This window comes from Hipposideros armiger, unplaced genomic scaffold (assembly GCF_001890085.2).
Source record: "Hipposideros armiger isolate ML-2016 unplaced genomic scaffold, ASM189008v1 scaffold_15, whole genome shotgun sequence".
Lineage (NCBI taxonomy): Eukaryota > Metazoa > Chordata > Mammalia > Chiroptera > Hipposideridae > Hipposideros > Hipposideros armiger.
In genome coordinates, this window is record NW_017731365.1 from 6405627 (window position 1) to 6422871 (window position 17245).

At 38.5% G+C, this 17245-nt stretch overlaps 1 protein-coding gene across 3 annotated transcripts in view; it reads left to right on the plus strand.

The window, feature by feature from the left end:
• Positions 1-17245, plus strand: part of VCL (vinculin) — a 121844-nt gene that overhangs the window by 46712 nt on the left and 57887 nt on the right. For all 3 annotated transcript variants that reach the window (XM_019626026.1, XM_019626013.1, XM_019626019.1), the window contains exon 2: positions 4085-4155. In XM_019626026.1, the coding sequence (XP_019481571.1) occupies positions 4085-4155 (71 nt within the window). The remainder of the gene's footprint in view (positions 1-4084; positions 4156-17245) is intronic.

The following is a 17245-nucleotide window of genomic DNA, read 5'->3' on the forward strand; positions in this document are numbered from 1 at the left end:
CTATGCCGTCGCCGGCGACTCACAGCAGCCTAGCTCCAGGTTGAGCTGTTGTTCAGCATCTTAGCTGTGGAGGGCAGTGTTCACTGGCCCTCATATGTGGGATCCGAACCGGGGCCCTCTGGCGTCCCAAGCCAGTTCTTAACTATCGCGCCACTCGGCCGGCCCTTAAAAATAGCTTTTCAATCAATAGCCCTTGAGTATGTTTTTATTATCTATATATCTTTCCCCACTTACCTCTACCCTTACAAAAGAGACATAAAGTAATTAAATAAAATTCATTCTTTAGTCATTACCTCCACTGGGGTCAGAATATTTGCTATTTGCAGAATTGTTGGAATGGCTTTGCCTGCTGTACTCAATGATTGTTTCATCTTTTCATGATCAATCGTTGCCAGATATCAGCCTTCTATTGTAGCATTGTTGCCTGTGAAGACATTTTACTTAATTGACCTACAAGTCATGTTTGATTTTTCTTTCCCATAGCTGACTCCCCATCCCTCTCACCCCACCCAGTCCAAGAGCAAGTCCTGTTCTTCCTCCAAAAGCACTAATTCTCATTTCCACTTTCACTTGTTATTTTAAGTCACTACCATCTTTCCTGAGGATGACTGCAGTAACCTCCTAACTGGTCGCCCCGCTTCCTCTTGTCCACTAAGGTCACTTCTGTATAATAGACAACATGACCTTTTGAAAACAAAATCAGATCATGTCAATCTCTGTTTAGCACTCCTGCTTCCTGTTGTACCTAGAACCGACCCCAAACGCCTCAACCTGGTCTGAAAGGCTCTTTTTGTCCTGGTCATTGCTTTTTTACCCCATCTTGTCATCACACCTTCCTTTTTCCTAAACGTCAGCCACTCTGGCCTCCTTTGGTTCCCTCGTATGTACGTATGTGCGTGTGTATGAAATAAAAAGGACTCTCCGTGTGTCTAACTGAATACCCTTCTAGACCCTTTATACTTAGTATGAACTAGTGACTGTGGCTGAACATCATCTTTTACTTCATGAAATTGTGGCCCACAGCTTTTTGAATGGTTGATTTTAGTTGGAAAATATAGTGAACAATACATCTGGAAATATTCTGTCATGTTTTGATCTGAGAAACTCTACAGAAGCAGCTGCCGATTTAAAAGGCTTTTATTGTGATACAGACAGTCGATTGTCTACAAAAGCACTGGCCATTACACAGTGGGTGGGGTGTGTGTGTTGCTCTTTCTCTGCTATTAATTTGAGAGAAAAAAACTTGTCCTCATTAACTTATGCATGACTTGTATTGCCAGAGAATAGTTTATTGTGTTATTTTCTTTAGCTGCTTTCTTGTGCATTTAGGGATTTTTCTTACTCGTTTTTTCTTCATGAAACTCAATCAAAAGTTAAATGATTAAATAGTAGGTTTGAGATACCGTCCATTCTGAGTTTAGAAAATTTCACAGATTTCTGCATTAAAATGTGGTTTATATTTATGATTTAACACTTTTAGGTAGCTTTATATTGATAAAATTGGTAAATTTCATCCTTTACTATATTAAAAGTTTACTTCTTCTAGAAGACATTATGTGGTATAGTGAGAGAAAAACTGACATCCAGGCCCTACATAGGAATAATTTTAAAGGAAGTGAGTATGTGTACCATTTGTGGTATAATAAATACATATGCACATACACATAATCTGGTTTGTCTGACTTTTAGTATTTCAATATATTTAAAATTTTTTGGCCATTGCTATTTAGAAGATTTATATAAAATAATAGGTAATTACTTAATTTATTAGGTAGGAAACAATAGTACCTAAATAACCTAGAGTTATATTTTATTATTAGTTTTTAAGTTACAAAAATTCTGTATTCACATTCCAGAAAATTAGAAAACAGGAAATACAGATACAAATTCACTCAAAATTTCCCAAGAATTAATGTGACCACTAGTAGCATATTGTTTTATATTCTTTCACTGTTTTGCCTTATACATATGGATTTTTTGGTCTGTTTTAATCATAGTGTATTTATTATTTTTTGTTCTTTCTTTTAAATGAAACATAATGTCATAAATTTTCCCAAAGTGCTGAGACTTTATAACCATTGTTTTTTTTTTTAAGCTGAGCCATCCTGCTACCTGTTGGCAGCTCAGCGGCTGCTCAGCTCGGGCTGGACTCGAACCGCTGTTGCTCAGAGCTCAAACTCTTGAGCGAGCTCTTAACCAACTGAGCCACTCAGCCAGCCCCTATAACCATTGTTTTAATGGCCCCATAGCACTCAATCTAAAGTTACGTTTTAATTTACTTAACTGTTCCTCATTGTTGGATAAGTTATTTAAAAAATGTTTTAGCTTTCATAACTAACATGAAAGTGAATACTTTTGTGAATATTATTATTACCACATTTGATATTACTGCTTCTAGGGTATAGGGTATATTCTCATAAGTGGAATATCTAGGAAGATATGACTTTTTTTTTTTAAAGATTTTATTGGGGAATTGGGGGAGGGGAACAGACAAGTTGCTGTCTTTTTGTTCTTCAGTCTAGTTGTGGAGGATGTCACTTTGCTGCCCATGTTGGTATTATTGCACTCTTCCCGGGTGAGGCAGTTACTTGCCAGCTATTGGACGGCCGCTCACGGCAGCTGCCGGCCATTCATACTTGGCTGCCAGCCACTCACGGTAGCTCACGGCAGCCCATTGCTGCCCCACTGCAGCCTATGCCATCACTGGCGACTCATGGCAGCCCAGGTCCAGGTTGAGCTGTTGTTCACCATCTTAGCTGTAGAGGGTGCAGTGTCACTGGCCCTCATGTGAGATCTGAACCGGGTCCCTGTTGCTCAGAGCTGCAGTCCCAAGCCAACTCTTAACCAACGCGCCACTCGGCCGGCCCAGATATGACATTTTTAAATGTCTCTTAACACACACTAACAAATACTTTTTTAAAGAGAATTTAACAGTTTGTATTATCATTAGCAGGGTGTGAAACTGTCTATTCCATTGCAGCATTTAGCATTATATATTTTTCAAGTTGCTTTTTAAGAAGGGAAAAAATTGAGTTGATTACTAGTGAAGTTGTGTATTTTCATATGTTTGGTTTCTAGTTTTAGAGTCATAATTGCTTCACATAGTTTTCCAATTCAGTAACATCAATTTTTTTCTGTGTAGACATTTTAGGCTACTCAACTTGACTCATTTTATTTCATGTACTCTTCTAGAGATGTAGCATTTTGTTAGTTAAACATACACACATCAGACATATATATTCTCAATGATGAATTTTTCTTTCTCACTGTTCAATGATGCCTTCAGTTTAATTACTCTGGAGAAGGGTTAATACATTATGTTTGTACTTCATATTTTTATCCAAATATATTGTTGAAGCATAGATGGAAGCAATCTTTTTTTTTTTAAAAGATTTTATTGGGGGGTCGGGGGAAGGGGAACAGACAAGTTGCTGTTGGTTTGTTCTTCAGTCTAGTTGTGGAGGATGTTGCTTCACTGGCCCAAGCTGGCACCATCATTGTGCTCTTCCCGGGTGAGGCAGATCAGTTGCCGGCCTCTGGACGGCCGCTCACGGCGGCTGCTGGCTGCTCACGCTGGCTGCCGGCTACACATGGTAGCCCATGGCAACCCACTGCAGCAGGGAACTGCAGCCTACGCCGTCGCTGGTGACCCACGGCAGCCCAGCTCCAGGTTGAGCTGTTGTTCAGCATCTTAGCTGTAGAGGGCAGTGTCACTGGCCCTTATATGTGGGATCCTAACCGGGGCCCTCTGACGTCCTAAGCCAGTTCTTAACCAACGCGCCACTCGGCCGGCCTGGAAGCAATCTTGATATTTCAAAATATCCAGAAATTTTCTTTGAATCTAGAAACTTCAATAATAGATTTACTGTAAAGTATATGTTTTTTTTTTTTTTTTTTTTTGTAGAGGGCAGTGTCACTGGCCTGCATATGTGGGATCCGAACTGGGGTCCTCTGGTGTCCCAAGCTAGTTCTTAACCATTGCGCCACTCGGCCGGCCCTAAAGTATATGTTTTAAATATGTTTAAGGAATAGTTTTAAGTGTCTGGGACTGTATATTTGAATTGTGACTCTTTTTCCCCTTTAGGTCGGGAAAGAGACTGTTCAGACCACTGAGGATCAGATTTTGAAGAGAGATATGCCACCAGCATTTATTAAGTGAGTAATTAAAACACTCTTATGTTGCTAAGCAGAATAACCCTGTTTGAAATGTAACTGATTCCAGGAGCAACTTTTTTTTCCCCCAATATAAAGCTGTGATTACAATTGAAATGTAAATTTTTCATCTTTCAACACTTAGTTTTCTACTGTTGATTTTATTCATTGGTGTTAGGCATTTTTAATGTAATTATTTTTAATAAAACCATGACTTCTGAGTTTTGTTTTCCAGAATGGAAAGGATTCAGAAACGTTCTGACCTTAGCATGCATGAATCTAAATTACACACAAAACACCTTTGCTGGGAAATAAGAGAATAACAAACTTAAAAAAAAATATTATAATGTATTTCAGTAGCATTTTACATGTAAGTTAAATTTAAAAGTCACCTAATTTTTCTACAAATAATTTTCAGACATTTTGGCCTATCCTGCATAATAGCAGAGGCACTAATTTTTGATTAGTTAAAACTTCTCAGGTTCTTGATTATATTGTCTCTGATTAATGGCATCTATATGGCAGTCAAGTCCTAAGTAAAAGTAAAGGCTGATACATAACATAATTAAAAAAGAAAAGTAGAGGGCCAGCCGGGTGGCACGTTGGTTAGGAGTTGGCTTGTGATGCCAGCTCTGAGCAGCAGGGCCCCGGGTTCAGATCCCACATGAGACCCAGTGACGCTGCGCCCTCTACAGCTAAGATGGTGAACAACAGCTCGACCTGCAGCTCGGCTGCCGTGAGTTGCTGGCGATGGTGTGGGCTGCAGTGGGGCTGGCCAGCAGTGGGCGTGAGCCACCATGAGCGGCCGCCCAATGGCCAGTGAGCGACTGCCTCACCTGGGAAGAGCGCAATGATAATACCAACATGGGCCAGTGAAGCGACTTCCTCCACAACTAGACTGAAGAACAAAAGGACAGCAGCTTGTCTGTTCACCTTCCCCGATTCCCCAACACTGGTCCCCTCCCCCAATTCCCCAATAAATCTTAAAAAAAAAATGAAAAAAAGTAGAACCTCTACAAGTCAGTAAAAATGAGATAAGTATTCATTTACCAAAAGGGGGCAAACGATTGAATAGGCACTTCAAAAGAGGAAATCCAAATAGCCAGTAAACCTACAAAAAGGTACTCTATCTTATCAGTTATCAGAGAAATTCAAAGTTATTCTATTATGGGCCCCTAAATTATGAAATCTGAAAATACCAGTTGTTGATGAGGATGGGGAGCAATTGGAACCCTCATACACTGCTGTTGGGAGAATAAATTGGTGCAGCCACTTTAGGAAAGAGTTTGGCCATGATAAAGTAGAAGATAGGCAATTCTACTCCAGGTATGTTCCCTAGAGAAACTTTGGCCCATGCACACTAGGATCCTATACAAAAATATTAATGTCGACACTGTTCATGATGACCCAGCTCGACTATATGTAGAATGGATCAGAACAATCATGGTGTCATCATAAATTGTAATATTAATCAGTAATAAAGGAATGAGAATTTTTCACTTTAAAATGGTTCATTTTATGTTCAATGAATTTCACCTCAATTAGAAAAAAAGAATGAATGAATCTCAAAAATAATTGAGGAATGATTGAGAGGTAGTTAGGTTCCATTTATTTAAAGTTCAAAAACATTGCAGAAATAAGCTATGTGGTTAGGGATGTCTGCTTGGTACAATGATAAAGATGAGTAAGGACATAGTGATCATAAAAGTCAGGGCAGTGGTACCTCTGGGAAGAAGGAAGAGGATCATACACAGGGAGAGGCACCCTGGGGCTTCTAAAGTGGCCGTAACGTTCTATTTCTTGACTTAAAGTGTTGAGTTACATGGGTGGTGGTTTTATACTTATTCATTAAATTATACATCTGTTTTTATGCAACTTTCTGTATGTATGTTATATATCACAATTTTAAATAAAGTGAGAAGTGCTCCTTTATTTTTATTCTCCTTATGTTCTACTGTTTTCATTGAACAGATGCAAACTTTCACCCATATTGATGTATTCTGATTTCTAACTTATTTGAGTGGGAGTTTCTACAGAACTATGTTTTTGTTAGTTCTACAAAATGTTCATGTGTCAGGAAGCAAGGTACCAGAAGCATCTGTTTTGTTTTTTTTTTTAGAGCCTGTTTTGTGGGAGTATCTTTTTTGACTTGCTTTCATTGAACTTGGTGACCTCCAAGGTGTCTTCTAGCTCTAACCAATATGAGCCTACTTTGTTTATGTGCCATTCCATTGGCGTGGTAATATTAAGAGTAATCCTATGCTGTCAGTAAACATATTTAAATTAAACTTGCATTTACCTTACGTTAAAAACACAGCTCCAGCTTGTACCTGTTTGCTTCTCACCCCCTGGAGGTAGAGAGCATGGTGAGATAGTATACAGGGGGTTTTAACATCAGGTGGGTACGATGACACTGCCAAAAGTTCTTGCAACCTTGACATTCAAGTTTATGAATACCATTTGATTGGTAAATGGTTTTCAGTAAACTCATTTCTGCTCATTCCCAGAGATATGCCCTTGAAATATGCTGTGTGTTCTCATAGGCCTCCTTGGGGACTTAGGAAAATTAAGGAGTGTGCCCTAGTTGTGATAACATCTTCTAAAAAGTAAATAACTTTAAAACAAAACTTCATTGATCACCCTTGGTGGTAAGTAGGGCACCAACCCCTTACTCTGGTAGTTGATAATTTAAAGAAAAGAATGAAGCATTTATCCTGCCTTTCCATAGGTTTATTAAAAAATTAAAAATAGAACTACCATATGATTCAGCGAATACACTTTTAGGTATTTATCCAAAAGAAACAAAATTATCTCAAAAAGTGTCTGCACCTCCATGTTCATTGCAGCATTATTTATAGTAACCAAGACGTGGACACAATCTAAGTGGTCCATCAATGAATGAATGGATAAAGAGAATATTATATATAGTGGAATATTATTCAGCCATAAAAATGAAGGAAATCCTGACATTTGCAACAACGTGGATGGACCTTGTGGGCATTATGCTAAGTGAAAGAAGTCAGAGAAATACAAATATGATATGATCTCACTTATATGTGGAATCTAAAAGAATAGCCCCCAAACTCATAGATACAGAGAACAGATTGGCAGTTGACAGAGGTGTGTGGTGGGGGATGGGTGAAGTGGGTGAAGGTAATTAAAAGGTACAGACTTCCAGTTATAAATAAGTCCCAGGGATGTAATGTACAGCATGGTGACTATATTTAACAATATTGTATTCTATATTTGAAAGTTGCTAAGGGAACGGATCTTACAAGTTTTCATTACAAGGAAAAAAATTTGTAACTACCCTGCCTTTTCTGTACAGACTTTATTTCACTGTAGCCTCATAGCTGTAGTTATTGAGGGCAATTCTAACCAATAAATGTGGAATAAATGACAGAGCCAGAAAGTCATCATTGTGCAACTTTTCACGAAACCATTGATTTTGGTAAGGATCATCAATGGATGAAACCATTCAGGGCTTTTAACCTTTACCATACCGTAGGGAAAACCCTGGTCTCCTTGGAGAGTCAGGGAAAAATACTGTGTTATGATAACCGAAAAATTTACTGAGCAGTGTTTGAAAAGTACATAACTGAAAAAGCTATACTCCGAAATGTTATCTGAAAATAGCCTGGAGTACAAAAACAACTTGGCTGTGGGTGTCAAACAAATTTGGGGTCATAAAAAATTCTGCAATTTAAAACATGATGGCTATTAATGCTTTTCTTCAGAATGCAAAATTAAGCAGAAAATAACTTTAGTAGATGCCTTGACTGGGAAAGGGAGGGGACAGAGAGGGGAAACAGATGGAAACAATTAATGACATCTTGGAACTGTTGAGTATGACATTCTTTGGGGCTGTTTGGTTGATGTTTGGCAGTTTCCAGGGCATGATAGACTGAAGCTTCCTCTGTCATCCACTTTCACAAGGATTTCTGAATAGTGTATACTTTGGCAACACTAAAGAATAAAATAAGCTTTCAACTTGTATTCTTAGATCAATCTCTACTCCTAGAATGTTAGAATGTCAGGGCTCGAGAATACAGAAGACATGTGGTCTGTAGGTAGATTTATACCTAAGCAATCTGATAGATATTTAGATATCTTTTAGGGTAGGATATGACATTTACAGAATTTTTGACATTTTCAGGATTTGGGGGCCTCAAAAATCAAATAGTCTATTTGTACGACTGGCAATTATGGGCATGTTGGAATGTTGAAGAATGGCTTAATATCAGTTAAAGATTATATAGCTGAGTTGTAACTGTTGATGAGGGACTTCCAGTGGTCAGCTAATTCCTTATTGTAAAAATGAGAGCCATTTTAATATAGAGCAAAATTTTCATGGTCACAGGAAGGCTTTTTCTCGAGGGAGCAGAAGTGAGCTGTTCTCTGACTGCACTGGCAGATAGAGTTTACAATTTACTAATTTTACCCAAGATTGCATTAACAGCCACACTTGCGCAAGAGGTGCAGGGTTGCATGATTGCGATAGAAATTGCCTCAATCTTCATATACTTCAGACGTGCTGCACTATTAAAATATTGGTTTGACTTGCCCTATGAGAAGTCATTTGTTCTGTAGAGATGGTCAGCTGTGCATCATCAGCATCATTGATCATCATCAGGCAGCAGTAGTAATATTTGTGTGCAATTGATTGATTCATGGGCTAGACACACTAATTGGCTAATTAAATATTTATTGATTGCTTTCTATGTGTTTAGCATGCAAAGTGTTACATAGAATAGCAGTTCTTACCAGTGGATTATGAATGATCCCTGGTAAGTTGTATTACAAGTTATTTTTTAATAGCAATGAAGTGCCAAAATTTATAAATGCTTTTCTAAAAAATAAATTGCGCATATTCAAGGTCACATGTATAATAACATCCCTCTCATTCCCGATCTATGGGTATTGTTTTTCCTTTTAACTTTTTCTGAAGTATATTTACTGGCTTTTTATTACGCTTTCTTGAGTGGGATACAAATTTGTGGAATGACAGCTGTAGTGGCTGGAAATTGTGCATAATCCCAGGTACACCTGTATGTTATGTCATATATGTGAGTTATATTCTTCTATGTATTGCGGATGAATAAAGGTGGAAAACTCCTGCCGTAGAGAGATTTTTAAAAAATGCTTTAAGAAGTTTCAAGTTAAAGAGCTGTAATACAGACTGATTTGTAATAGGAATTCAGAGAGAGAGTGCTGTCGTTGTAGGTAGGAAGAGGCTTCATATTGGAAGTGGGATTTGGGACGATAGATGTAGGGAAAAAGGAAAACGCTTTGGGTGGGGAAGGTGTGGGGAGAAAGGAAAATACTCCAGGTGGAATGAACAGCATGAGTCACGGGGGCCTGTGAAGAGAGAGACCGCCATGTTGGGAGTGGTAGGAGGTAGGCTTAGAGAGGTAGTTTGGGCCAGGTGATACAGGCCCTTGAAAACCAGGCAGAGGAATTTGGAATTGGGCAGCACAGACGCTTTGCAGTTAGTTCTTGAGCAGTCAGATGACAAGGTGAAAGTGGCTTTTCAGGAAGATTCATAACCAAGTGCAGGATGAAATAAGTGCTAGTGAAAGAGAGTAAGCTGTATGTCAAACCAAGCGACTTCATTTTCTGTCAGTGTGGATTTGTGTCAGATTGATTCCTTATAGGTAAAAAACATTTATGGCATACTATTTTATTTGCCTTGGAAAAATTGCGGTTGCACTATACATTGGAATTTCATTGTTATTTCTGCAGTGGAGCAGAAATGGATAAGGAAGGCCGTTCTTGGACCTTACCCAAGGGTTTTCAGTACCGGAACATACCAAAAGGGGTCACTTGTGAGGTAGTCCTGTGGTATGAACTCAAAAAGGGCATAACGCCCGTTTTGCTTGTTGGCAGGCAAATGACAATTTTGTTTAGAACTGTAAGTGTTGCTACTTTGTCTCAGTGCTGCTGTGAACAGTCTGCTTGAAACCATCAAAAGCTGGATTGATTCACCACTTCGATTATTTTTGAAATATTATAAAGTCTAGGCCTACCGAATAAAAGAATGTCCCTAAAATACTGTGTGAAAATGTGTATGTACTATTAACAATCTACATGATTGCTATTAATCATATTTCCCAGGAAATTGCCTTGTTTTAACCCTTAAACTTCGTTAGTTAAGCACAGTTAGAGTATATATTGTATGATATACACTTTGATTAATATTCACATACAAAGAAGAAATTTGAAAAGGATTCAAATATGCTTACATTTAATTTAGATCTCCTTGACCTAATGTATAATAGTAGTATCATATTTTTAGATCACCAGCCCTTATATTTAGCCTTTTCTTTACTTATGATCTTGAATACTCAAAATAACTTGTGATGAAATTTATATTTTTACACTCCCTTCTCCATGCAAGTGCCCAGAATATCTTTTTTTAAAAACATTAATTCTTTGATCAATACACTTTGCCTATCTGGGGCTAATGGGTAATTCTAATGTTTTGTGTTTTTAACTTGAGTTTCTTGTGATCCTTTCCATTGCTATTTTAAGAGACGATTTTTGTCTTTTAACATAGATAACCGAGTTTCTGTGTGATAATGATTCATACCTGCCCTCTGACTTGCTGCATTTGTGACCTAGAGAAAGCACTCAAACTTTAAATAGTTCACTGTTGAACTTGCCACATGAAACATACTTGGGTATGACTGTTTTTCAGACTTTCTCAAACAAAAAAGATTTAAGTTTTGAGTCTTTTCAATAATGAACTCTTGAGCCATTTTATTTACTTGCAGAAGAATTCTAAACAGTTTGACAGGAATTTAATCCTTGGTTTACTTTGAATACCCTTCATGATTAAGAAATAAATAAAACTTTGAACGTGTAACACTGGTTTCCACTGTGTACAGAGTAATCAAAATCACACAATTGAAAGGAACTCAAGGAGCCAAGGGAACTCACATTTATTGAGTACGTATTTGGGCCAGGTACTTATATATTTTCATTTTTTGCATGTAATTCTGAGAACACCAACTTCAAGGTAGTAATTTATTACATTTACAGATAAGAAAACTGAAGTTTGACAAACTAACTCACCTAAAGTCGCTCAGCTAGTTAGTGGCAGGACCTGTTTCCTATTGGTAGTCTCCTGGCTTCCAAATCCATGTTCTTTCCATAGTCTGACCTTCCAAGAAGTCATGTGGTCCACCAGCCCTCTCTCTCCAGGCAGTACTAACTTTATACCATTCTTAGAGGATAACGTTTTCGACTTTTCCTAAGTATTTCCAGAGAAGGAATATTACAGATACACTTTGCGATGTACTGCAGTGTCTTGCAACTCTTAAACTGTAAAGAAGTTAAAGTCATAACATTTTAAAGTTAAAAGGGATTATAGAGATTTAATCCAACTGCTTTATTTTATAGATGAATTGAGGTCATTGGCTGCCCCAACCCTACCCTGCAGAAATGAAGAAACACTAAAAGTAATTAGACCACAAGTATTTCTTTAATTACCTTGACTCTTCCTATATAGATCCAGTCCCAAATTAAGAAGTTCTTATGGTTTAAAATTTTTTCTCACATCTATTTAAAATCTTTATTGTTCTTTCCTTGGTAGAAGCAAAAAACCCAACCTAAACAAAACAAAAACGTTATAAAAGTCGTCCCATTTCTTGAATACCTTTTATGAGTGGTATTTTACATTGTGTTATATTATTCACCTCATCTTGGAGATGAGGAAGCGAAGACTCAGAAAAGCTTGTTGAATGTTACTTGGTACACAAATGGCGGAGGTAGGGTTCAAACCCTGAACTGCGACTCCCGGGCTGGTGCTCATTCCAGTTGCTAAGACTTCTCCTCACCCTTCATTATAAGAATCTCTTATAATGTAATAGTTACTGGGAGGCTTAAATGAGTGAGATAATGTATGTGAAGTACCTGAAAAAAAAAAAAGAGAGAGACATTTTGTGATTATTAGCCTCTTTCCTTAGGTTTGCAGTCTTTTTACCTTAATCATTATCTTCAGATTAACTCAGTTACTTTTTAAGTTTTTCTCACAGAAACTTTCCTCCTAATTTATTGTCTCCTGTAGTAAGACTTTTTTTTTTAAACCACGATTGCTTGTTTTTATTTACTGCTCTTTCTGTATCCATTGAGATGACCATACAGTTTTATCCTTTACTCTGTAAGGTGATCTATGGCCTACTACATGACTATAGATTTTCAGATATTTGCATTTCTAGGATAAACCCTACTTGGATGTGAGCTTAAAAAGAAAATACAGTGCTAAATTCAGCTTGCTAATGTTACAAAGGATTTTGCTTCTTTGTTCATGAAAGATCTTGATCTATGATTTTCTTTTGTCTGTTCTTACCTAGTTTTTTTTATCAAGGTTATTTTGGCCTCATAAAATAAGATCTTTTTCTAGTCTTTGAAACAGTTTACATAAGATAAAGATGATCTGTTCTTGAAAACTTGGCGAAACTTGTATCTAAAGCTCTCTGGGTCTGGTGTCTTTTGGAGGAAGAAACTTGATTACTCATTCCATTTCCTTTTATTAGCTAATAAAGATTGTAAATAAATTTTGAGTCAACTTTGATAATCTGATACTTCTCTAGGAAGTTGTCCATTGCCTATAGCCATGTTTGTTCGGTATTATTTATTTCTGCCTGTTTTCTTATCACTCTTTTAGAAATTTATGTTTTATTATTTTTTCCCCTCGACCTTTGTCACAATGGCAAAGCACATTGACCAGTACTGGGATGCCACAGAATGAATCTACTTCATTAAATTCTTCCCTCATTTATTATTTACTTTCTTAAGTTTATTACTTGAATTCCTTATTTTCAGTACTTCAGACTTGAAAGAATTAAATTAATTGAATTCAGTCTTTCTTGTTTTTAAATAATATATTTTACGCTCTGAATTTTGCTTGAAGTCCTACAAAAGTTTGGAAACAGCTATAGGTAGTTTAATAATTGTTCAGTCTTAAATATTTTGTAGTTTTGGTTGTGGATTCCTTTTAACCATATGCATTATTTACGAGTATGTTTTAAAGATTTCAAAATTCTTTTTACTATTTTTTTGTTATGTTTCTAATTTAATTGCATTGTACTCAAAAGGCATGATTGGTATAATATTTTTAGAAATTCTTTGGTGATATAGTAAGTGGTCAGTTTTGGTAAATGTACTCTGTGTGCTTGAAAAGAAAGGACTATATTCCCCTTTGCTTTTGGATGTAGGCTTCTTTTTATATCAATTAGGTCATAACTGGTTAAACTTTTTATAGTCTTCCTATTTTGTCTGTCTGAACTATCAGTTTATGATTGAGGTACATTTAAATCTTCTGTAATTTGTTGTTTATTACTCTTTTTTGGAATGATTGTTGATTGATGTTAGTTAGCCTACTTGTATCTCCAGATTTATTTTTTTAAACCATATCATAGTTTTTGTCAGTTTTCTTCGTAAGTAAAAATATTCTCTTAAGTTTCTATTCCACTTCACTTTGTGTTTAGGTATTCACACCTCTAACTCATTTGTTACATCCTGCTGTAGAGCACTGATTGTCAATTTTATTCAGCATAAGGACCTTCAAATAATAAGTGAACTTTTTATTCATAGGAATGTATAAGAAGAAAAGGTATAATGCATATATAATGTTTAAAATAACTTTTTATTTTATTAAGCACAATAGCATCAACATACATTTGAAAACCTACTGACATCTGTAAGACATACTTGCTTACACATTCATCTGTTTCTGCTGTCACCCTGGCATGAGATGGAGGAAGGAGTGAGTACAGGGACTGATCGACATGTAGGCACCAGAGTTCTTGATTGAACCTTGCAGGCTCAGAATCTCCTGCCCCTTCACAGATGCCAGATTTGACCAGGGGGTGAAGGAAGTGGGGAGAATGACTAGGACCAGTCATTCAGGCTTTAAAGCATTCAGAGGTCTGACTCATACCCTCCCTTTCAAATAAGCTGCCTACCCAAGATTTGAGCAGCATCTAGCTTGGGCAGCAGTGACACTTTTAACTCTCTCATCCCCAACATGCTTCTCTCTTGGCTCTGGCAGAATCCTGTTTTGTTTGAAGGTGAAGTCAAAACGGGCAGCATACACTCCTAATCTCATCTTAAATAGAAGAATTCAGTGAGCCCTCTGTTGGTTGCGTGTGTTTTAGCTTTGTTATCTCAATGTACGTGTCCTAGCAAAAAGAATTTGGCGTTGACCTTAAGGGTTTTGAATGTTTTTAGCGTGATTCATTGTGGTTTTTAATTTCAGTTTTGGGTGTGCACATGCGGTGTCCTATACGATCACCAAGTTAGGACAAGGTAAGGAATTATTATTTGTGGATGAGGCCTGTAGGGTCTTTAAACCTAGAAGCCTGGGTTTGAAACAGCACGTTTTGGTGTTATCACGGTGTTCAGCTCTGCACGTGCTCCTTGAACTAGATTAAAGCGGCTCATGGTACTCTGTGTTCCCGACTCACTCCTAACACTGTAACTGCTTGTGCCGTCACTCAGGTTTCTAGATGACTAATGGCTGAGGGCCCTTGACCTTTCTCACAATGGCAATGCCAAGAGCAGAGCATAGTGACTAGGACTGAGATGCCCACAGAATGAATCTCCTTTGGCTATTTTAAAGTAAAATTTGTGCCAATGGCAAGTATATATTAAAAAAAAAAACACAAAAAAAATCCCCCACCACTTTATTTTCATACATCTCCCTATTTTTTGAAATCCTCACATGTATTATTTTTATTATTATTTTTTGTTTTGTTTTGATTATTTTTTTAATCACATGTATAAACACGAAACGACCTGAGGGTGGGATGAATTGATTTACAGAGATGGTACTTCCTATCTAGGGACACTAGGAAGGCCAGACTGTCAGTTGCAGATGCCTGAAATGTCACTGGAGCTCATCCCTCAGGTTAACAATTTCAATACTTAAGTTCTTAGTGAAGGGAGAATTTTTGAGTCAGAAACAAGTCATTTTCACTTGTCAGACCTTTGGCTGAGGATGGAGTCTATGGGAAAGCAGAGTTTGAGGGCCTGCCCCTCCCCTCACCCCCTGGCCTCTCACTCAGGCCTTATATTTATGAAGGGCCTGGACTTGAATATTATCTTCAAATGATAACACATATTTAGATAGAGAAAAAGAGGGAGTCTTAAGAGAATAAGCGTATCATGCAATTAAAATGACTAAATGGAACTTCTTTTCGGCCGAACTGCCATCTTCCATTAATTCACCAAAATGACCATCACAAAAGGAAAGAGGAGAGGCACTCGTTATATGCTTTCTTGGCTTTTTAGAAAACACAGAGTTGTTCCTTTGGCCACATACATGTGAATCTACAAGAAAGGTGATATTGTAGATAACAAGGGAATGGGCAGCATTCAAAAAGGAATGCCCCACCAGTGTTCCCATGGCAAAACTGGAAGAGCCTGTAATTTCACCCAGCATGCTGTTGGCATTGTTGTAAACAAACAAACTTAAGGGCAAGGTTCTTGCCAAGAGAATAATGTACATACTGAGCATATTAAGCACTCTAAGAGCTGAGATAGCTTGCTGAAACAGGTGAAGGAAATTGATCAGGAAAAGGAGGCAGCCAAAGAGAAAGGTACCTGGGGTCAGTAGCACAGAACCATGCTCTGTGAGAACCGATGGAAAGGAGCCTGAGCTGCTGGAACCCATTCCCTATGAATTCATGGCATGAGAAGTGTCAAAAAAATAAAAGACCTTTGTACTGTTAAAACAAAAATTAAATGTAAACACTTTTAAGTATACCACCGTGTTTATAACCCTGTTTTGGCACTTCTTCATTTTTAAATATGATGGGCTTCTCAAACATGGAAGTGATCGGGGCCTTTCTTGATCTCAGAGAGACCCTGCTCAGATGAGAAGGGAAGGAAAGTCTTGACAAGGGTTCCAAAGGGAGCAGGAATAGCCCTGCCGATTGGTTTTGCCTGCCCAGTAATGATGCCAGGGCCAGCCTAGTGGGAAATGGAGGTGGTAGGTTCAGGGGCCACAGTTGGGAAAGCCCCATCTTCCAGCCGATTCTGTTCTCTTCTTTCCACCAGTTTTCTTCCCATCTCCCAAGTGTCATCTGTGCTTTATGTGATTGGATATGCTTGTGGACTGACCAGTTAACTCTCATGAAAGGACAGGTCCCAAGATGTAAACACCAGCTACTTTGGGTGTGTTCCAGGGTAACCTGAATTCCATGAAACCAGATTTTCAGGTGTTCTATTCCATAGCACTTCAGTCTTTAGCAAACAGAATGCATTTTGTGTGTGGGTTTTTGGGGGTGGGGTGAAAGTTTAACTTGTTGAATGTTTCAGAGAGCTTTTCAGTTTTTTTTTTGTTTCTTTTTTATTTTTATTTTTATTTTTTTATTGGGGAATTGCGGGGAGGGGAACAGCGCCGGGGAATTGGGGGAAGGGGAACAGACAAGCTGCCGTCGCCTTTGTTCTTCAATCTAGTTGTGGAGGTCGTTGCTCCACTGGCCCAAGCTGGCACCATCATTGTGCTCTTCTCTGGCGAGGCAGATCAGTCGCCGGCCCCCGGACGGCCGCTCACTGCGGCTGCTGGCCGCTCACGCTGGCTGCTGGCTACACGCGGTAGCCCATGGCAACCCACTGCCACAGGGACCGCAGCCTACGCCGCCGCCGGCGACTCATGGCAGCCCAGCTCCAGGTTGAGCCGTTGTTCAGCATCTTTGCTGTGGAGGGCAGTGTCACTGGCCCTCCCATGCGGGATCCGAACCGGGGCCCTCTGGCATCCCAAGCGAGCTCCTAACCATCGCGCCACTCGGCCGGCCCGCTTTTCAGTTTTAAATTATGCAGCAGTATATGTCTAAATAGGCCCAGGAGACTGTGTCCTTTATATTATTTTGTCCAATGCTCTCTGTCCTTCCCTCAGCTAAATCAGTGAGCTGGGATTGATGATTGATTGTTACAGAAGCCGACTGGATTCCTTTGGCTTCAGGCTGAGTTACCCGTACATTGTGATAGTAGGCTTCCCTCCCTAGTCAAACCAGGACATTACTAATGCGTGCTAATTTTCACAGAAAGGACTGTGTGTGTGTGTGTGTGTGTGTGTGTGTGTGTG